Source organism: Perca flavescens, chromosome 3 (assembly GCF_004354835.1).
Source record: "Perca flavescens isolate YP-PL-M2 chromosome 3, PFLA_1.0, whole genome shotgun sequence".
NCBI classification, from domain to species: domain Eukaryota; kingdom Metazoa; phylum Chordata; class Actinopteri; order Perciformes; family Percidae; genus Perca; species Perca flavescens.
The window spans coordinates 981,023-998,576 of NC_041333.1; the positions used below are offsets into that span (position 1 = coordinate 981,023).

The 17,554-nt window shown below is 42.5% G+C and overlaps 1 protein-coding gene across 3 annotated transcripts in view; it reads right to left on the reverse strand.

The window, feature by feature from the left end:
* Positions 1-17,554, reverse strand: part of c2cd3 (C2 domain containing 3 centriole elongation regulator) — a 31,907-nt gene that overhangs the window by 3,382 nt on the left and 10,971 nt on the right. The window contains exons 16-31 of one of the 3 annotated variants that reach the window (XM_028573258.1): positions 15,949-16,132; positions 15,685-15,868; positions 13,483-13,655; positions 13,259-13,394; positions 10,324-10,592; positions 9,826-9,903; positions 9,141-9,740; positions 8,723-9,049; positions 8,477-8,615; positions 8,306-8,370; positions 8,023-8,228; positions 7,799-7,932; positions 7,578-7,727; positions 7,083-7,273; positions 5,670-6,453; positions 3,472-3,580 (exon numbers count right to left, since the gene is read on the reverse strand). In XM_028573258.1, the coding sequence (XP_028429059.1) occupies positions 3,472-3,580; positions 5,670-6,453; positions 7,083-7,273; positions 7,578-7,727; positions 7,799-7,932; positions 8,023-8,228; positions 8,306-8,370; positions 8,477-8,615; positions 8,723-9,049; positions 9,141-9,740; positions 9,826-9,903; positions 10,324-10,592; positions 13,259-13,394; positions 13,483-13,655; positions 15,685-15,868; positions 15,949-16,132 (3,729 nt within the window). Of the gene's footprint in view, positions 1-3,471; positions 3,581-5,669; positions 6,454-7,082; positions 7,274-7,577; positions 7,728-7,798; positions 7,933-8,022; positions 8,229-8,305; positions 8,371-8,476; positions 8,616-8,722; positions 9,050-9,140; positions 9,741-9,825; positions 9,907-10,323; positions 10,593-13,258; positions 13,395-13,482; positions 13,656-15,684; positions 15,869-15,948; positions 16,133-17,554 lie in introns of all 3 variants that reach the window. The other 2 variants (XM_028573257.1, XM_028573256.1) reach the window with 2 other exon arrangements.

Consider the following 17,554-nt stretch of genomic DNA (forward strand, 5'->3'; position numbering starts at 1 on the left):
TGGGATGGGTGGTGGTGGCAACATCATAATTTGGGGGTGCTTTTCAGCCAAGGGGACGGGACAACTCCATCGTATTGAGGGGAGGATGGACGGGGCCATGTATCGTGGAATTCTGGACCGACATCTCCTTCCCTCAGTGAGAGAGCTGAAGATGGGTCGAGGATGGGTGTTTCAGCACAACAACGACCCTAAGCACACCGCCAAAGCAACAAAAGAGTGGCTGAAGAAGAAGCACATCAAGGTTCTGGAGTGGCCTAGCCAGTCTCCAGACCTGAATCCGATTGAAAATCTTTGGAGGGAGCTTAAAATTCGAGTTGCCAGGCGACAACCTCGGAACCTGAATGATTTGGAGGCTGTCTGCAGGGAGGAGTGGGCCAACATCCCTGCCGAACTGTTTGACATCTGTGCTGGCCAATAATGGCTTTTCTACAAAATATTAACATGGTGTTTGTCCAGGGGGTCAAATACTTGTTTTTCCTCATCAGATGGTTATCAATTTTAATAAATTCATATGATGTGATTTTCTGGAATTTTCTTTGGGATTCTGTCTTTCACTGTTAGAATGTACATATGATTAAAATTGTAGATTTTTGCATTCTTTGTAAGTGGGCAAACCTGCAAAATCAGCAAGGGGTCAAATACTTATTTCCCCCACTGTATATATATATATATATATATATGTGTTTTGCACATTCAGGAAGTGCCATGTGCTCAGTGCTGTAGTTTTATGTATCCAATTTATTTAGCATTAGAGCACTGCAGAATGTTTTGTTTTGAAAAGCTATGAATTAAATATCCTACGTGGCTTTAATAGAAAAATGTATTTGACGCATCATGATGCATCAAGATATCGAATCAAATTGAATCGCTTACACGATAATCATAATCGAATCGGGAGATATATATATACATACATACATACATACATACATACACACACACACACACATACAGTATCTCACAAAAGTGAGTACACCCCTCACATTTTAGTAAATATTTCATTATATCTTTTAATGGGACTACACTGAAGAAATGACACTTTGCTACAATGTAAAGTATTAAGTGTCCAGCTTGTATAACAGTGTAAATGTGCTGTCCCCTCAAAATAACTCAACACACAGCCATTAATGTCTAAACCGCTGGCAACTAAAGTCAGTCCACCCCTATGTTAAATTCCCATAGAGGCAGGCAGATGTTTATTTTTAAAAGGCCAGTTATTTCATGGATCCAGGATACTATGCAACCTGATAAAGTTCCCTTGGCCTTTGGAATTAAAATACCCCCCCCCCCCACATCATCACATACCCTTCACCATACCTAGAGATTGGCATGGGGTACTTTCCATAAAATCATCTCTCAATGCAAATCAAACTAGCTATTAGGCTAACCGACATAAAACCATGCCAATCACTAGGTATGGTGAAGGGTATGTGATGATGGGGGGCTATTTTAATTGACCGTTCGCAAAACCCCGCCCTCGAACAGTCCTCGTCCAATCCTAGCTCAGCAACTGTAACTAAGGAGAAGGACCCCCGTCAAACATTGCAATTTCAGCAAGATGGTGAAACGATGCGCCTATGGCACCTGCAAGTCTGACACCAGGTACCCCAAAAGTTTAGAGGGAGGGGTCGTTTTTTTCGCCTTTCCAAAGCCCAAGACCCAAGCAGAAAGATGCCGACAATGGATTAAGCAGTGTGGGAGACCTCACTCACAGCTAAATGCCTCGAAGATTAATAAGCATAGCTACATATGTCTGCTCCAAGGTAAGTAAAGCTAGCGAGCTAACTCATGGCAGTTTGTGTAAATGTGACGTTATTTGAATCTATTGATACGTGTTCACGGAGACGTTTTTGTCGGTTTATACGTGGCGGACAACACGAAAATGTGAAGTAATGTATTTCAATGGGAAGCGTATTTTGTGGCCACAGCACGAAAATGGTAGGGAGTAATATAAAAAGCAGAAAATCCGCAGCGCGTCTCCCGGCGTTTAAGGCGCCCTTTCCCCGTAAGTTTTTTCCTAAACCCAACCTCCGCCATCCCGTTATTGTGGCACGTCCCCAACGGGCCGCCTCGTGGGCGCCTCCCGGCTTATGGAGCGACCTTTTCGGCCGCCTCCCGGCGTCCTTTCCCCGAGAAAATAACGTTACATTTACATGTAAAAAACGAGAATAACGTCTCCGTGAACACGTATCAATAGATTAAGAATAACATGGACATTTACACGAACTGCCGTGAGACCGGCTGTTAGCCTGTCAAGCACATGTTGCTATCGACACAGATAATTTAGCAAGAGGTTGAGGTTATTGAACATATCCCTCCACTGCATATTGCAGCCCTTTCTGTCGTGCCCTGGAGGATATGTCTGCTGCATTACTCCAAAACCAATCACTTATACCAACAGGTATGGAGCTCAACCCAGCCATGGCTATGTGTCTGGTTCTCAATTGTTTGACGGGCGTAGTAACAATAACTTGGGGGCGTGGCTTTTGCGAATGGCCAAAGGCCAAGGGAACTTTATCAGGATGCATAGTATCCTGGATCCATGAAATAACTGGCCTTTAAAAATAAACATCTGCCAGCCTATATGGGAATTTAACATAGGGGTGGACTGACTTTAGTTGCCAGTGGTTTAGACATTTTATGGCTGTGTGTTGAGTTATTTTGAGGGGACAGCACATTTACACTGTTACACAAGCTGTACATAGGGTTGGGCATCGTTTAGATTTTAACGATTCTGATTCCAATTCCGATTCTTCCTTTCGATTCCGGTTCTTATCGATTCTCTATTCTGATTCTTTGAGGGGTGGAGTTGAAACAGGTCACATGCCTATTTTCACAAATAAGAGCAAAGTTTTATTTTGATTCAATGGTGGTTTGCAGTTTTACAGCTTTTTCAACGTAAAATAAAGCCACACTAGAGCGCCGCTTACTGTGCTCCATGGCTGCAACATTCCGATGGAATCGTAATTTTTGAAACGATTCCGATTAGGAATCGGTTCTCGATGCCCAACCCTAGCTGTACACTTAATACTTTATATTGTAGCAAAGTGTAATTTCTTCAGTGTTGTCCCATTAAAAGATATAATAATGTATATATAAATATATAATAAAATGTGAAGGGTGTACTCACTTTTGTGAGATACTGTATATATTGTATATTACATCATCTATTTGAACTAACAAGTCAGGTGAAGTTAATTACGCTGAACTTTAGTTGGTACGCAATTTCACAATTCTTGACTGCTCTCTGTTCAGTATGTCATGTGAAGTGAAAATTGATTTATAAATAACGCCCTGCTTTTGTGTAGTAGTCGGGTCCTGATGTCAACTGACTACAAATTCATAGTCATACATTCTTTAAATAGGACTGTGTGTAATAAAAGAAAATAACTAGATACTCAGTGAGAGTATAAAGTGGGGAAAAGCAAGTGAGTGTGAGTGCCAGAAGTCGAGTTGGTGACAAATACTCACCGGGTCACTGGCGGTCTGGGAGAAAGAAGGAGCTAAACGTATGACTTTCATAGATGCCTCCAGTTGGTGAGAAGGGAGGAAGAAATTAGGGACTTCCACAGGGACCAAGCTTAATGTAGGATGTTAAAAAAATAAATACAGTATGATGGTATCAGGCCAGTTAAGATCGAAGATTCATGAGATGATAAAGCTGGTAAAAGCCAAAAAAGGACATTTTAAAAGTCACCTTATGAGTCAAAGTAGGTGTAGGTGTTTATTTGCCTTAAAATCCTATGTAGCAACTGTACAGACGTTCGTCGTAAACTGACTGTATGTCCGTTATGGGAGTGTGTCTGTGTTTTTTTTTTTTTTTCTCTTATCCCTCTGGTCTCTGTACATTTATGAAGTCAATTAATAAAGCCCAGAGATAGGTGCCAATTCTTTGCTCAAGTTAAAACATTTTTTAACTCATGGGGATGTGTCTTTGCCTCAATTTGCACCGCTCTAAGTGAATTTGCATCTTTCCATTGACTTCACATGCAAAGCCTAAACAAACCGTTAAAGCAAACAGTTTCAAACTACATCAAACAAAGAACCAGTGACAGAGGGTAGCTGCCTCTGTTAAAGGAGAACTCCGGGCAATTTTTACGTTAATCTTGATTGCTATATGTATATGAGTGCTGTTGATAGCAAAAAAAACAAGCCGAATCGGTGCTAGCAACACGGAGCTGCTGCAGCTAATGCTCCCACTCAGCTAGAACGGCAGTTATGGGGGCATAGGATAAAGAGTGCCTTTGTGCCTCTTAACAGACACAAAATGCAATTAAAATGTAAAATGCTGTCGTTGGTGAATATGAGTCTCTGCAGTGGCGAATTGTGTGGTAGTTTCCTTAGCCAGGCTAGCAGCCCGGACCGGCATCCTTCTACTTCCTCCCCACCTCCCTCGCCTGCTGAGGCCGACACCAATCCAACAAGCGCCCGCTGGTCTGGTGGAGGTCTTCAAGAAGACCGTTCAAGCCTTCGTGGCGAAAAGTTTTATTTTATTTCACCCTCACAAAAAGGTAATTGGCACTGTAGTGGTTATGACCATATTAGTGACTATGTAACTACATGGAAACGGACCAAATTGTTTATGCCCTGTACAGTAAAATAGTGTTTTAGACTGCTAGCTGTAGTCTTGCGCTGAAGTCCCGTGTGAATTCAGCTGTAGCGTGAAAAAGGTAAATAGCAGTGTGCAGGTTGGAGGAGCGTAGTGTTTGAAAAGTGACGATCAGAGGTGTTCACAAGGGAAGAAGCTTAGAGTAACGTAACTATGGAGAATACAGAAGATATTGAACACATGGAAGAGGCTTTTGAGTTTTTAGTTACTGTACATAGTCACTAATATGGTCATAACCACTACAATGCTCAATTACCTATTTGTGAGGATGAAATAAAATAAAAATTTTCACCGCGAAGGCTTGAACGGTCTTCTGGAAGACCTCCACCAGACCAGCGGACGCTTGTTGGATTGTTGTCGGCCTCAGCAGGCGAGGGAGGTGGGGAGGAAGTAGAAGGATGCCGGTCCGGGCTGCTAGCCTGGCTAAGGAAACTACCACACAATTCGCCACTGCAGAGACTCATATTCACCAACGACAGCACACAAAATGGATATATATGCTACAAATACACATGGAACTGCTGCGTGATGATTATTACCGGAGCCTGGCTGAACACACTCCCTCATCCCAAACGGGATGCTAAGAGGGTAGGTGAATTTAAACGGCTAAGTTGCTAAATGCATCTTGTTGTCATGTAAGGGCCCTGTTCATGTTGCACTGACATTTTAATTGCATTTTGTGTCTGTTAAGAGGCACAAAGGCACTCTTTATCTTATGCCCCCATAACTGCCGTTTTAGCTGAGTGGGAGCTCTCGGCATTAGCTGCAGCAGCTCCGTGTTGCTAGCACCGATTCGGCTCATTTTTTTTGCTATCAACAGTACTCATATACATATAGCAATCAAGATTAACGTAAAAATTGCCCGGAGTTCTCCTTTAATGTCATTACACCTGTACCTACTTCTGTTTATATGCATGAAGCTTAAGGACAATTCAGTCACTCAACGAGTTTTGCCAGGAATCTTTGATCGGAGATGACCTTCTAAAACAAATTATAACAGTAAAAAAACTAATCTGATTAATCTGCCAGACAGACGACAACAAATACAGATCAAGGATACGTTTGGAGTGGAATGTCTTGATTGTCCAGGGAGCATGAAGCATCATGGGTATCTGTGGCGTGCAGTGTGGTGGGTGATGAAGCTCTGTCATCCGACCCTTCATTGGGGTCCTTGTTGGGTTCTTTTCTCTCATCTACAGCTTGTAGTGTCCTTTCACCATCTCTCTCTGTGTCCATAGTGTCTCCTGCTGATCCATCCAAACAGTCATTTTGTTGACGTTCACGTTCTTCTTTTCTGGCACATTTGTGTTTTCCACTACAGTCGTGAGTTTGACAATTTACCATCTGCCTTTCCTCATCTTGGCTCAGATCCAGCTCCTCTTGTGCCTCCAGGCTCTCCAGGGAAACCAGGTCAGGGTCTGACATGATGCTGGTCCAAGGACTGGTTTTGTCTGTTAAAGAGGTCACCTCATTGAGGTGCCTCGGCTTCACCACAACCTCCTCGTAATCTTCGTCTTCCTCTTCATCATCTTCGTCAGATTTCTCATCCCGTGTGCTACCTGTCCCATCTCCATCTTTGTCTGCACCTTCTTCGCTTTCATCCTCGGACACCGCACCCTTGTGGTTTCCACTGTCCTTTTCTTCCTCAGGCTCAGAGTCTGTATGCTCTTCGGACATCTTTGGAGAGTGCAGAGGAGACAAACCTTTTTGGGAAGATTTGGAAGCTCTGCGTGTACTGGAGATACTTTCACGGATAGTTTGTGGGTTGTTGTCTGCAACAGGGGAAGTTGTTGAGTTGTTCTGGGGGTCCGAGGGAATCGTTTCTAGGTGGTGTTCTCGTAAACCTGGATGAAGAAGACAGTGAAGATTTTAGCAACACTGCTCTGTGGTGGTTATGACTTGTTCACGGCTTGAAAGTAAGGTTATCATAAACCCATTTTGTCTGTGTCCAAAATGGACAATTATCCAAGCTGCAATAATTAACTGATAAGTCAATTGACAAACATTTTTTTCAAGCAATAAAATCCACTAAAAATATAAAAAATTATTTTGAAATTTAAACTTTTAAAATGTTAGAATTTGATGGTTTTTATTATTATTTATTTATCTTTTAGTTTTGGACTGTTGCTCATATAGAAAACAAGCAATTTAAATACATCATCTTGGAAATTAGGCAAAACCATATATTTATTAATGGGCACTTTTAGACTGAAAGCAATGCAGTTTTGACTTTATTCCAATAGTTGACATTTCAGCACCACTGGTCTTTATTCAGAGGACCGAAGAAGTGAGAAGGTACAGTGATTTCTGGTTAAAGTGAGCAAGCTAAACAGTAGACTGTGTCTGCAGTGAACTGGCTCAACTGCCAGCGTTGGGTAAACTAGAACAAAGTTGACTTTAAATGGTAAAATGACTATATATATATATATTGGACATTTATAAAAGAAATGTCTATCCATGTGTAAGAGCTCACCACTAATGATATTGTTGACTTGTCCAACTAACTGGTTGGACTTGAGAAGAGGCTGACATGTGTCTGTCTCTGTGTTCCTCTCTTCCTCGTGCTTGCTGTGACAGTCCTGCTCACTCGTGGATGGGAATGTGGGAGTTGAAAGCTTATGGCTGAAGTATCTCTGGATGTTGTCCAGCTCACTTAGTTTTTTCCTGTAAAAACAAAGAGTCACAGTCAAAGCTAAAATTAAAAAAAAAAAAAAAAAAAAGAAGAAGAAGCAAAATTAGCAAAAAAAAGTCATTAGTACTCGCAAATAAGTATCTAACACTTTTAATAATGCACAGCAGCAAAGTCAAAGTCAAAGTATCTTTATTAGTCTCCATTAGTCTCTATGGGAAATTTGTTTTGGACACTGACAGAACAGTGTCCAAAGCAGAAGGAAACAGACATGTTTCAGCCCTAGCAAACATTCACTGTATAGAGACTGTAATGGACTGTATATCTGAGGAATGATACCTGAGTGTTGAAAAGAGGAGCAAGCTGGAGGGATTGATGTCACCAGCACTGCTGCTACAAGCAGAATGAGCGGCTGTTTGCTCCTGCAGACTCTGATGGTAAAGACGTACTCTGTCCATATGTTCAATGTGGCGGTCGCCCTCACCGGACCTGAACAGACGTAAAGACTTTGAATAAAGACATTACATGACTGAATGAAAATGTGTAATTGTTCTACAAACCTTTCAGAGAACAGCCTGTCTGTGTGGTCGGGCGACGAGATCTTCTGCTCGGGGTGTCGGCTGATGTGAGAGGGGAAGCTGCTGTATGTGGCTGTGGTATGGTAGCTGAGAGGGAGTGCCTGGAATAAAGTCTGCTAATAAATGACATTCATTATTATTAAAATTAAACATAAACAAGTTGTTGTTTTTAAAACTGTATGTACAGTATGAATACTTTTTCTCACCGGTGTGTTTTTGGCAGCTTCTTCATTCACAGTTTTTCTCTGTCCTCGGAGATCGTGGACACCCTTTAGTGGAGTGATGGACACTTTGAGCTGGCCGTGACACTGACCACTGAAGTCTGTGATGTTGTACCAACCACACACTAAAGGGAAGCCACAAACTAAGGGGGACAGGTCTACAGAGGCAAATCCAATCACCCTCTCCGTTTCTATGGGAATAAGAGTGAATTAATATATCAAATGTATCAATATAATAAACGTCACAAAATGAAACTGCTACCTGTACCTCCTTTGTGCCAGACTTTGAACACGAGAGATTGCTGTGGATCGACCAGTAGCTGCTTTGAAAGCCTGCGATTCAAAACAAATCATCAGCCCAATATAAATTGATATCATTATTTCAGTGAACCAAAGATATCCTCAAAGATTTAAGTTAATGCCTGGGATATAGCTCAACCTGCACTCATGTTGATGGTCCCACACAGGGCAGTCGGTGTTGGCTATGACAGCTGTGGACACTGGTTCAGCCGACTCTGCAGTAACGTACGAAACACAGCAGCATGGTGACCCTTCACTGCGCTCTGCTAGAGGACAGCCTGCCAGAGAAACATAACACACACATCATTATTACTGATAATGTAAGTTGAAAAAAAAGAAGAAAAAAAAAGGTGGAGGGCAAAAAGATTTCAGGCCACAACTTCACCCTTCAGATTCAGGTGCATAGCCCGGTCCACTGCAACAGTCACAGGGAAAGATTCAGCCGTGCTCATTTCGGTGTGCTGCACAGATGTGATGTCTGGAGTTGTTCTGGAGGATTTATTCCTGTCTCTGCTTGGTGATTTTCTGGGTGTAGTGGGCGAGGGGACTTGATCTGCTGCTTCCACCTCTTCTGATAAGAGCTCCCACTGGCTGTCCGAGTCCACCTGTGCGTCAACTCCAGCAGGGACGAAGCCTGCTGTCAGGGTGATGTGCACCCTGAGAGCAGCCCCTTGTAGATCTGCTGCTGAGCGTCTGAACAGTGGATAAACTCCTGTAAAACCACAACATTGGGATTACACAGCCATCATTTAACTAAAGCAATCATAATCAGTTAAACTATAACCCAATCAATAAATTCTTACCACTGAGAGTAAGCTTCTGCTTAGGTGTCTTTGCAAGAGAGGACAGATCGACAAACGCTGAACCCACCAGTCGGTCTGTGTCTCGGGGCCTCTGTCTGTTGTCTTTTGTAAAGGCAACCCACACCTGCACCTCCAGCTTCTCCTCTCGAAGATACCACATCAAGGGCTGAGTGCTCCTCAGCTCCACAGTTCTACTTCCCTGGAAGGCCACTGTGGCCTGGCCTTCCTCCTCGACCAAGGGGTGTTTCATCTGGGAGCAGAAGGCATCCTGGTCGTAGAACTTGTACCTGAAGTAGCAGTAGGTGGAGCGCTCAAGCTCACTGAGGCCTGGCAGAAGCAAGCAGTGGACAGGTATCCATGCTCTAGGCATCGAAAAAGTCAAAGACATTTTTCTAATGCTGTCGCCCCAAGCTTCTTCATCATCTAGCACTTCATTCTGGGTCATTTCCCAGCTCAAACCCTGAGCAGCTTTAATGACTCTTTCCCTGTCTGAGTGGTGGGCAAATTTGACAGAGATCTCGAGGCCCCCAACCAAGATGTGCTGGTGCTGAAAAGAACTTCTTTCCTGAGGTATATAAACTCCAAACCATCCAGAAATACCTTTATGGTTGGAAAAAGAAACAAAAATTACAGTGTTTGTCACAAAATCTATTTGACCCAGCAGTCATACCCAAAGTGCACATACCTGTTCTTTTATGGAGGAGATCAGCAAGAGGTATTTTCAATGTGCCCAACATCACTTCCTCTGGCGTATGAGTGTATACTGCTGCAACAAATAGCACAAAACAAATGAGTAACTTACAGACAGATATTATTGACTAATATTAAAACTAAACACTTATGCAGAAATATTGCTTCTATAAAAGACTTTTTTAAACAAACTAAAAGATAAATTGTGGAATATCATGATGTCCAAAAACTTGTAGGTAAAACTTATTCACCATGCTTATATACAACTTGGAGAAGCTCTCGTAACAATAACACACTAATTATGTGGACTTATTTAATTTTGGTTCAAATGTATCCTGTACATATTTTTATTAAAAAGATAAACCGGATAAAAGTAGGAGCACTGCTTGTTCAATAACAAAAATATCACTTGCATATAAATTGTTACTGCAAAAAGAAATTTTAATATTAATAGGTAACTGTGGTAAATTAAACCGAATAAGCTTTCTTAAACCTTTGCGACTGTCTCTGTTCCAGACAGTGAAAACAGCAGAGGCTTCCTTCAGCTGCTCAGCCAGGCTGCAGGTTTCTCCACTGCTCTTCTGAAAGAGCAGATCACAGGACATCTCCACATGGTGGTCAAACTCTGGGCAGAAGGTCCTGGCAGCTACGCGGGTGCATCTCCTCTCACGCTCAGGCATGAAGGAGAGCTCGACTGTGACGTAAGAGTTCACTCCCACACTGGCAAAGTAGCTGAATCTTTCATCTTGTTCTGATAAAACCCTGAAACAGATAGGCAGAAGGACAATAGCAAGCTGAAGCAATTGAGGCAGTATAGATATGCATAAAAAGTAAAATCAGCAATACTTTCAGTATAAGTTTTAAGATCTCTGCTGAAACACTTGCCATCAGACCAATTAATGGAGCTGAAGGTCACTTCATTTGTTGATCTCAAAACAGTTAAACAACTCTACAGCAATTTCTCTTTCAATGTAATAAGCTGGAGGGAGAAGTTTCAGTTGGTAGAGCTCGAACTCGGCAAATACAATCTAAAATACATTAACTTATGGCTAGATGGCCTTAAAGGGGTGATAGAATGATTATATAGGGTATTTCACACTGTTCCTTATGGTCTCCTAATAGGGTATTTAACATTGGTTGGTTGGGCTGAAAATGGCCCAGGTGTTATTTTTTGTGGCCCTTATGCATCCCTGTGTAATGGCTCTATTTGGAACGACAGCCTTTCTTCCAAACATGGTATGCTCGTGAATATTTAGATGAGCTGCGCGCTGATTGGTTGAGCGAACCACTCACACAATACATTGGAGACGATACAGCAGGTCTCATATTTCTATTTCACTATCTACAGTGGTCTATTTGGTGGTGTGTTTGCCCTGTTTAAGTTCGTGCGACATATAAACAACAATCCGTGTTGCTATCAGCGTCAATGTTCGCCACCAAAACATGTAATTAAACAAATGCATAAGTAGCCTAGCTAGCTAGCTGCCTGGCAAGGCTTTACAATGAAATCCAATGTCCGAACATGCTAGCGATTAGCCTGTCTGCTAGCTGAAAAGTTTGAAAAGTGTTTAACATATACAGTGGTCTATTTAGTGGTGTATGTGCCCTGACTAAGTTTGTGTGTCATATAAATCACAATTTGTGTTGATACAAGTACCAATGTTCGTGTAGAAACATTTTAATCACATAATATATAACCTCCGCCATCTTTGTCACACTTTTTTTGTGACTCCCGCCTCCAAACCCAAACACGCGGACCTGATTGGTTCTCGAATGGTCCTCATTTCAAGTTAAACTTTCGTCAACTTCATTTCGCTCCCCTCGGTGATTCGCTCTCATCTCGCTCAATCAGGGCGAATTTCGTCTCCATTCAACCTCAATGAGATTAAAGCAAAATTTCGCTGTGTGGAAACCTACCGTTAGATCCACAACTCCCTCTCGTCCGATATACTCGTTCTAAACACTTTTCTCTGGGCCAGTAGGCTATTCCGTTGTACAGTCTGGAACACTGCATTTACGACCATGGTTCTTTTTCAATATCCTTGCAAAACCTCCAAACTTTCTTCTTTTCTAAAGTACACTGCGCAGCTCGTGTGTGAGACAGAGCTGACAGAGCTCCAGCTCAGCGGGTCTGTGAAGGGGGAGAGGCCGACAGGGAAGGCAGCAAACCCGGCCAGCAGCCGCCGCCTGTCCCGGCAGATTGTGGAGCTCGTAAAGTCCGACACTGTCTTACCAAATTTGCAATTAGCCATCAATTTTCATAAAACGGCCCATATTTGAGCTTGGAGTTGATTTCTCGCATAAAAAAAAAGTCTCAGAAGTGAATTTCGTAATGGAATAGCAGAGATCTGCACGAACTAGAAGACTAACTGACCTCAGATCAGTTAGTGGCCTATGTAAATAGAAAATAGTTACAAAGACAGAAGGTAGAGCCAAATGAGGAGGAATTGAGAAGTTGACATCAACGTTTAGCTTTGTTCAGATTCGCCCGTTTTCAGCAGCAGTTTCAAATTGTGAGATTTGCAGAGGAAAGAGGTGACAGTGGGATTTTGCGGTTCTATGTATGTCCTATTTACTTTCCAAACTGTCGTTTTTCATCGGTTTTGCATTCTATCACCCCTTTAAATGAGTAACTCAGTGTCCTATTTTAGCTTGAATTGACCTTCAAAAACAAACAAAATTAATTCAAACCCACAAACTTCACACTTGTCATCCCACAATTAGAAACTGTTTCACACACATTTACTCAAGCAAACACAGCTCTCTGGGCAGAATTGTATGTTTGATTGCTCAGGGGAGTTTCCATTCCATTAAATTAAAGTGCTCATATTATACTCATTTTCAGGTTCATAATTGTATTTACTGGTTGTACCAGAATAGGTTTACATGGTTTACTTTTCAAAAAACATATTTGTTGTACTGCACATAGCTGCAGCTCCTCTTTTCACCCTGTGTGTTAAGCTCTCTGTTTTAGCTACAGCATGAGGCATCTAAATTCAGAAGCAGAGTATGAGGGCGTGTCCTGACAGTACCTAGGTAAGGACTACTAGCCAGTCAGAAGCAGAGTATGAGGGCGTGCCCTGCCAGTACCTAGGTAAGGAGTAATAGCCAGTCAGAAGCAGAGTATGAGGGCGTGCCACGATAGCAGCTAGGTGAGCATTATAACGTGTGTTCCAAAGTGACCACGTTTGTCTCTGAAGTAAAGGCTGGACTACAATAGAGCTGTTTGGAGCAGTTTGTGAACAGTGTTTTCTGTTGGAGATGGTAAGTCCCTTTGGGGGGGACTTTGGGCTTTTCCACTTTGTAAACCTATAACATGCACTAAAAGATATATAACACAATAAAGGAAAGGGAAAAAGCCAAAAAAAGTATAATATGAGCACTTTAAAACAAATGAAGTTCCCAAGAGGACAGTGGTAGTGATGTACCTTGCGGCGGCCTGCAGCCCTGATGCTCTGTGCACTTGAACCACAAGTGTCACAACACGAGAGGCAGCTCCTTTACCAGTCTGACCTTCAAGTCTCAGTGGTCGGTGCTTGTACCGAATGCACACATCTAGTAAGCCTGAGAAACATAACAGATCAGTCACAACATTTAAGATGCTAAATGTGTCAGCAGTATTATATTGCCATAAGTCTGTGTGTCTGTGTACCTGATGGCTGAGGCTGATGTCCTGTGGGACTGTCCGTCCTGGGAATCAGGGGCAGGGAGAACATTTGAGCCTTATTAGGATGCTCTCTCTGCATGGTGACCATGGCACACAACTTGGACAACGGAAGCATTCCTTTGGCCACAAGCTGGTCTCGGACGTTTGGATAATAATATCTGCAGAGACATGTGCATTCTTTATATGCAGGCATGAAAACGGGTCAGGGGTGAAAAAGGTGAGAAGGATATTACCCCTCTAGGAGGGTCTGGGGGCATAGCCTCGTGAGACCGTCCTGATCTCGCGAGCTCCAGTTTTCCACTCGCAGATCAGTCTGGCATCTTGAGGCAGAGAAAATTTGGAGCCGTTAGCCAAACGACCGGGCCAATCAGGTGATAGACAGGTGGTTTATCCAATCAGCTAACCAGTATTTTCAGACAGCGGTAGCCGCTCGCTAATGCTTTTTTTTCTCTTGGAATATGGTCCGTGAACCTGAAATGGTGCCTTTTATTCCTAAATTCTCGTTACACAAACGGCAAATATCCTTTACCGACATGTTTGCATGCTGAGCTAACAAGCTATGCTTTGCCTGCAGCAGCAGGGGCGGGCTTGTGGTTGTATTTTCCTACGCTTCGTGGATCTGATTGGTTGATTTGGCCCGTCTATCACCAACATAGGTGATAGACAGATGGTTCATCCAATCAGCTAACCAGTATTTCCGCCCCTTCCCAAAAGTTCTCCAACGGAAAGTTCCCTTCCCAGATGGATATGCCGAGCAAATGCGAAGCAATCCATCTGGCGGAGTCAGGTTACTGGGGGCATGCTCCCCCGGAAGAAAATTTTAAATATTCCATATTTTAAAGCATCAATCTGATGCATTTTGAGAAGATTTTTTTGCCAACCAACAGTCTAATATTTCAATATGCACTCATTAAAGTTAATTTGACTGGCAAAACAGTTAAAGTCCTTCTGACATTACACAATAATAAAAGTCATAATTTTTAAAGACTAAAAGGTTTTGGATACATTTTTACTTCTTCCAATCATATGTCAAATAAAGAGTCAATGTGGATTTACATATTGCAATAATATCATAATCCTACAATGAATCATTGTAAAAACTAAAATTTACTACCTTGGCCAGGTCATCATCAAAAAAGCGAATTAGTACATTCAAGATTTTGTCCATGTTGATATTAGCTGCTTTATTTACGTTTATTAAAAACATTGCATTGTTTATCTTTTCATATAGCTAGACGTCTAAACTCTGGGACAAGGGCGTTATGTTTAAATACCTGCCATGCTAATTCCAAACAGACAGCTTTGTCAAGGCAGTTTGGGCTTCAGATAGCTTTTACAAATCATGTTCCGCTATGTAGCGGTCGTTGCCGGTAACATACTCGTATGACAGAGAGCACGGACCGAAGCTTTGTGACTAGCATCTAATGACTAGCAAGCACTGTCTTACCGCTGCTGCCGTCCAAAACATGCGCTGCAGAAGCAAGCACCCGGCTCCCTCAATTTGAGACACCAAGTGCTAAACTGCTTCCCGTCTCCACCCTTTTCTTCTTGTCCTCCATTCATGCCCAGCGCCATTTATTTTAACTACTTTCTCAACTAAAGCTGCTCCAAGTTTGATAAACTTTGCCTCCATTTTTTTTAGCCGCGTTACCACAGAGACCACACCGGCAACGCACTCTGACATTTCGGCAATGACCCGCCCTACTTTGCATCTGATTGGCTAGAACTCGTTTCATTGGTTGGTGGAACTCGTTTCATTGGTTGGTGGAAGTTCGATGATTGGTTAAATCCATAGACAGTTTGGTTAATATAAATCCAGCGCAGCAAAACAAATCCCATGTGGACTTTTTAATTTATTTATTTTTCTAAAATAGTCATATGCCAGAAATTGGGCACCAGGTACGAGTACTTACACCCCCCCCGCCGCTTAAACATTTTCTCATCGAATCTACACGATTCACGTAAGTCACCTATTTTGGTTTCAAAACGGCGAATTTCGCCGAAAGGTGAGTGATTTTCATGTCTGTATATGAAACCAGTAAGTATAAGGCTATTCTAGGCTATAAAAATTGGGGAAGGATTTATGCACAGGAAATTTAATAAAGTTTCAGGGTGATGACAACATTTTAGCTGTAATGAATGCATGCTGAATTCCATTTTTCTCCACTTGGACAAGACAACACAAACCTGCACCAGACTTCAAACTGGACACCCCCTCCACTTCTTAGGCCTTGGCTTGAAAGAGAGCTGAGCAGCAGCCTCTGAATAGGAACTCCTTCATGAGCCAGAAGCACATGAGTCTCAGAGTGACCAAACAGCGGGTCGGGGATACAGAGAGTTGTGGTGGTACGAAACAGCTTCAGGTTCACGCCTGTTGGAGATGAGATACAGGTCAGACTGAAGCAGAGGGAACAAAAACTTGAAAATGTTATACAATAAAAAGGGTCTTACTACTCTCTATGAGGTTTTGGTCCACTTTTGCAGCAGGGTCACCCTCCTGAGAGGGGAAACCGTACTGGATGTAGCAGTCAGCCTCACCCCACACTGTGGACTGCAGAGGTGTCAGCCCATTTACCTTCTCCACTCTTATCACAAACAGATGCTCTCTCATAGTTTCCTCTCGTGATGCAATCGCCTGAAGGAGAAACACAATCGTGAAATGAGGTGAAAGGGACTTGACCACTTGTCAGCACAGTTGCTGTGTACTCTTGACTCATTAAAGAAACAAAGAAGACATACAGTTAATTAAAGGACGTGACATGTATTAGCTGACAAACCTGCACACACACATACACTATATAGTACAGTAATGTAAGAGTTCATTGAGTCTGAACTTTTTCAGATAATAGTACGAGATGAGAGATTCTTGATTTGTTTGGTTAAAGGGGTGATAGAATGCAAAACCTTTTATAGTCATAGTTGAATAACGACAGTTCATTGGGTAAATAGGACATACATATGAGCTAAAAATCCCATTGACACCCCTTTACTATGAAAATCTCATTTTTGAAACTGCCGCTGAAAACGGGCGAATCTCAACAAAGCTAGTTGCTTACGTAAGCATCTCAAAATCCGGAACCTTTGTCACAGCCGTGGGTGTATTAAGAGAACAGTCACGCCCCAACATTTACATAGGCTACACAACGGACCTGAGATCAGGTAGTCTTCTGAATCTAGGTCATGCAGATCTCTGCTATTCCATTACAAAATTCACTTCTGAAACTTTTTTTATGCGATAAATCAACTATGTAAAGCTCAAATATGGGCCGTTTTACAAAAATGTATGTCTAATTGCAAATTTTGTCCGACTGCGTGTCGGACTTCAGCAGCCAGTGCTGCCTGGGTTACTGCCTCGCCGCCCGGCCTGCCTTCCTTCACAGACCCCGGCCTGCTGAGCTTGATTGAGCTCCATTACGGCTGGCAGCCCACGGCACTTCATACTTCAGGGCCTGCAGTTCCACTCTTCCTAATGCCAGGTGTGTGTGAGTGAGAGCGATCAGCGAGCTTGTTATGCCAGCAATCTCTTACCACAGGTTCCAGTTAATCTTATAATGTATGTAATTATAATGTGTTGAGTTATTTAAACAAACGATCAGTGAAATACACACCTCTTGTCCGCCTGCGGCTGGATGTGATAGAGCCTGCGGCTGGATGGAGCTAGCTAGCCTCCTCTTAGAATTCCTCCGGAATTCACAAAAATTCATTAACTTGAAATCGGACACTGTTATTAGCTTTATAAGACATTTAGTTAGATGTTGTATAAGTGGCGTGACGAAATTCAAACTGTAAATATACTCGGATTTTTTAAAGTGATGGTTCGGAGTAATTTCACCCTAGGGTCCTTTGCACCATGACCTCGACCAAACACCCCCCCAGAAGCTTTTTTCACCTGGGTCGAACATTGAGAGAGTTAGCGTAGAGTAGCGTTATCAGCTGAATAGCTTAGCGCAGGGGCTAATGGACCCGAAGTGTCTCTTAACATTACCCCACTAATAATGCCCGAAATTATACCAAACGTCTACAGTAGTACAAATAGGTTATGCACTCATAAAATGAT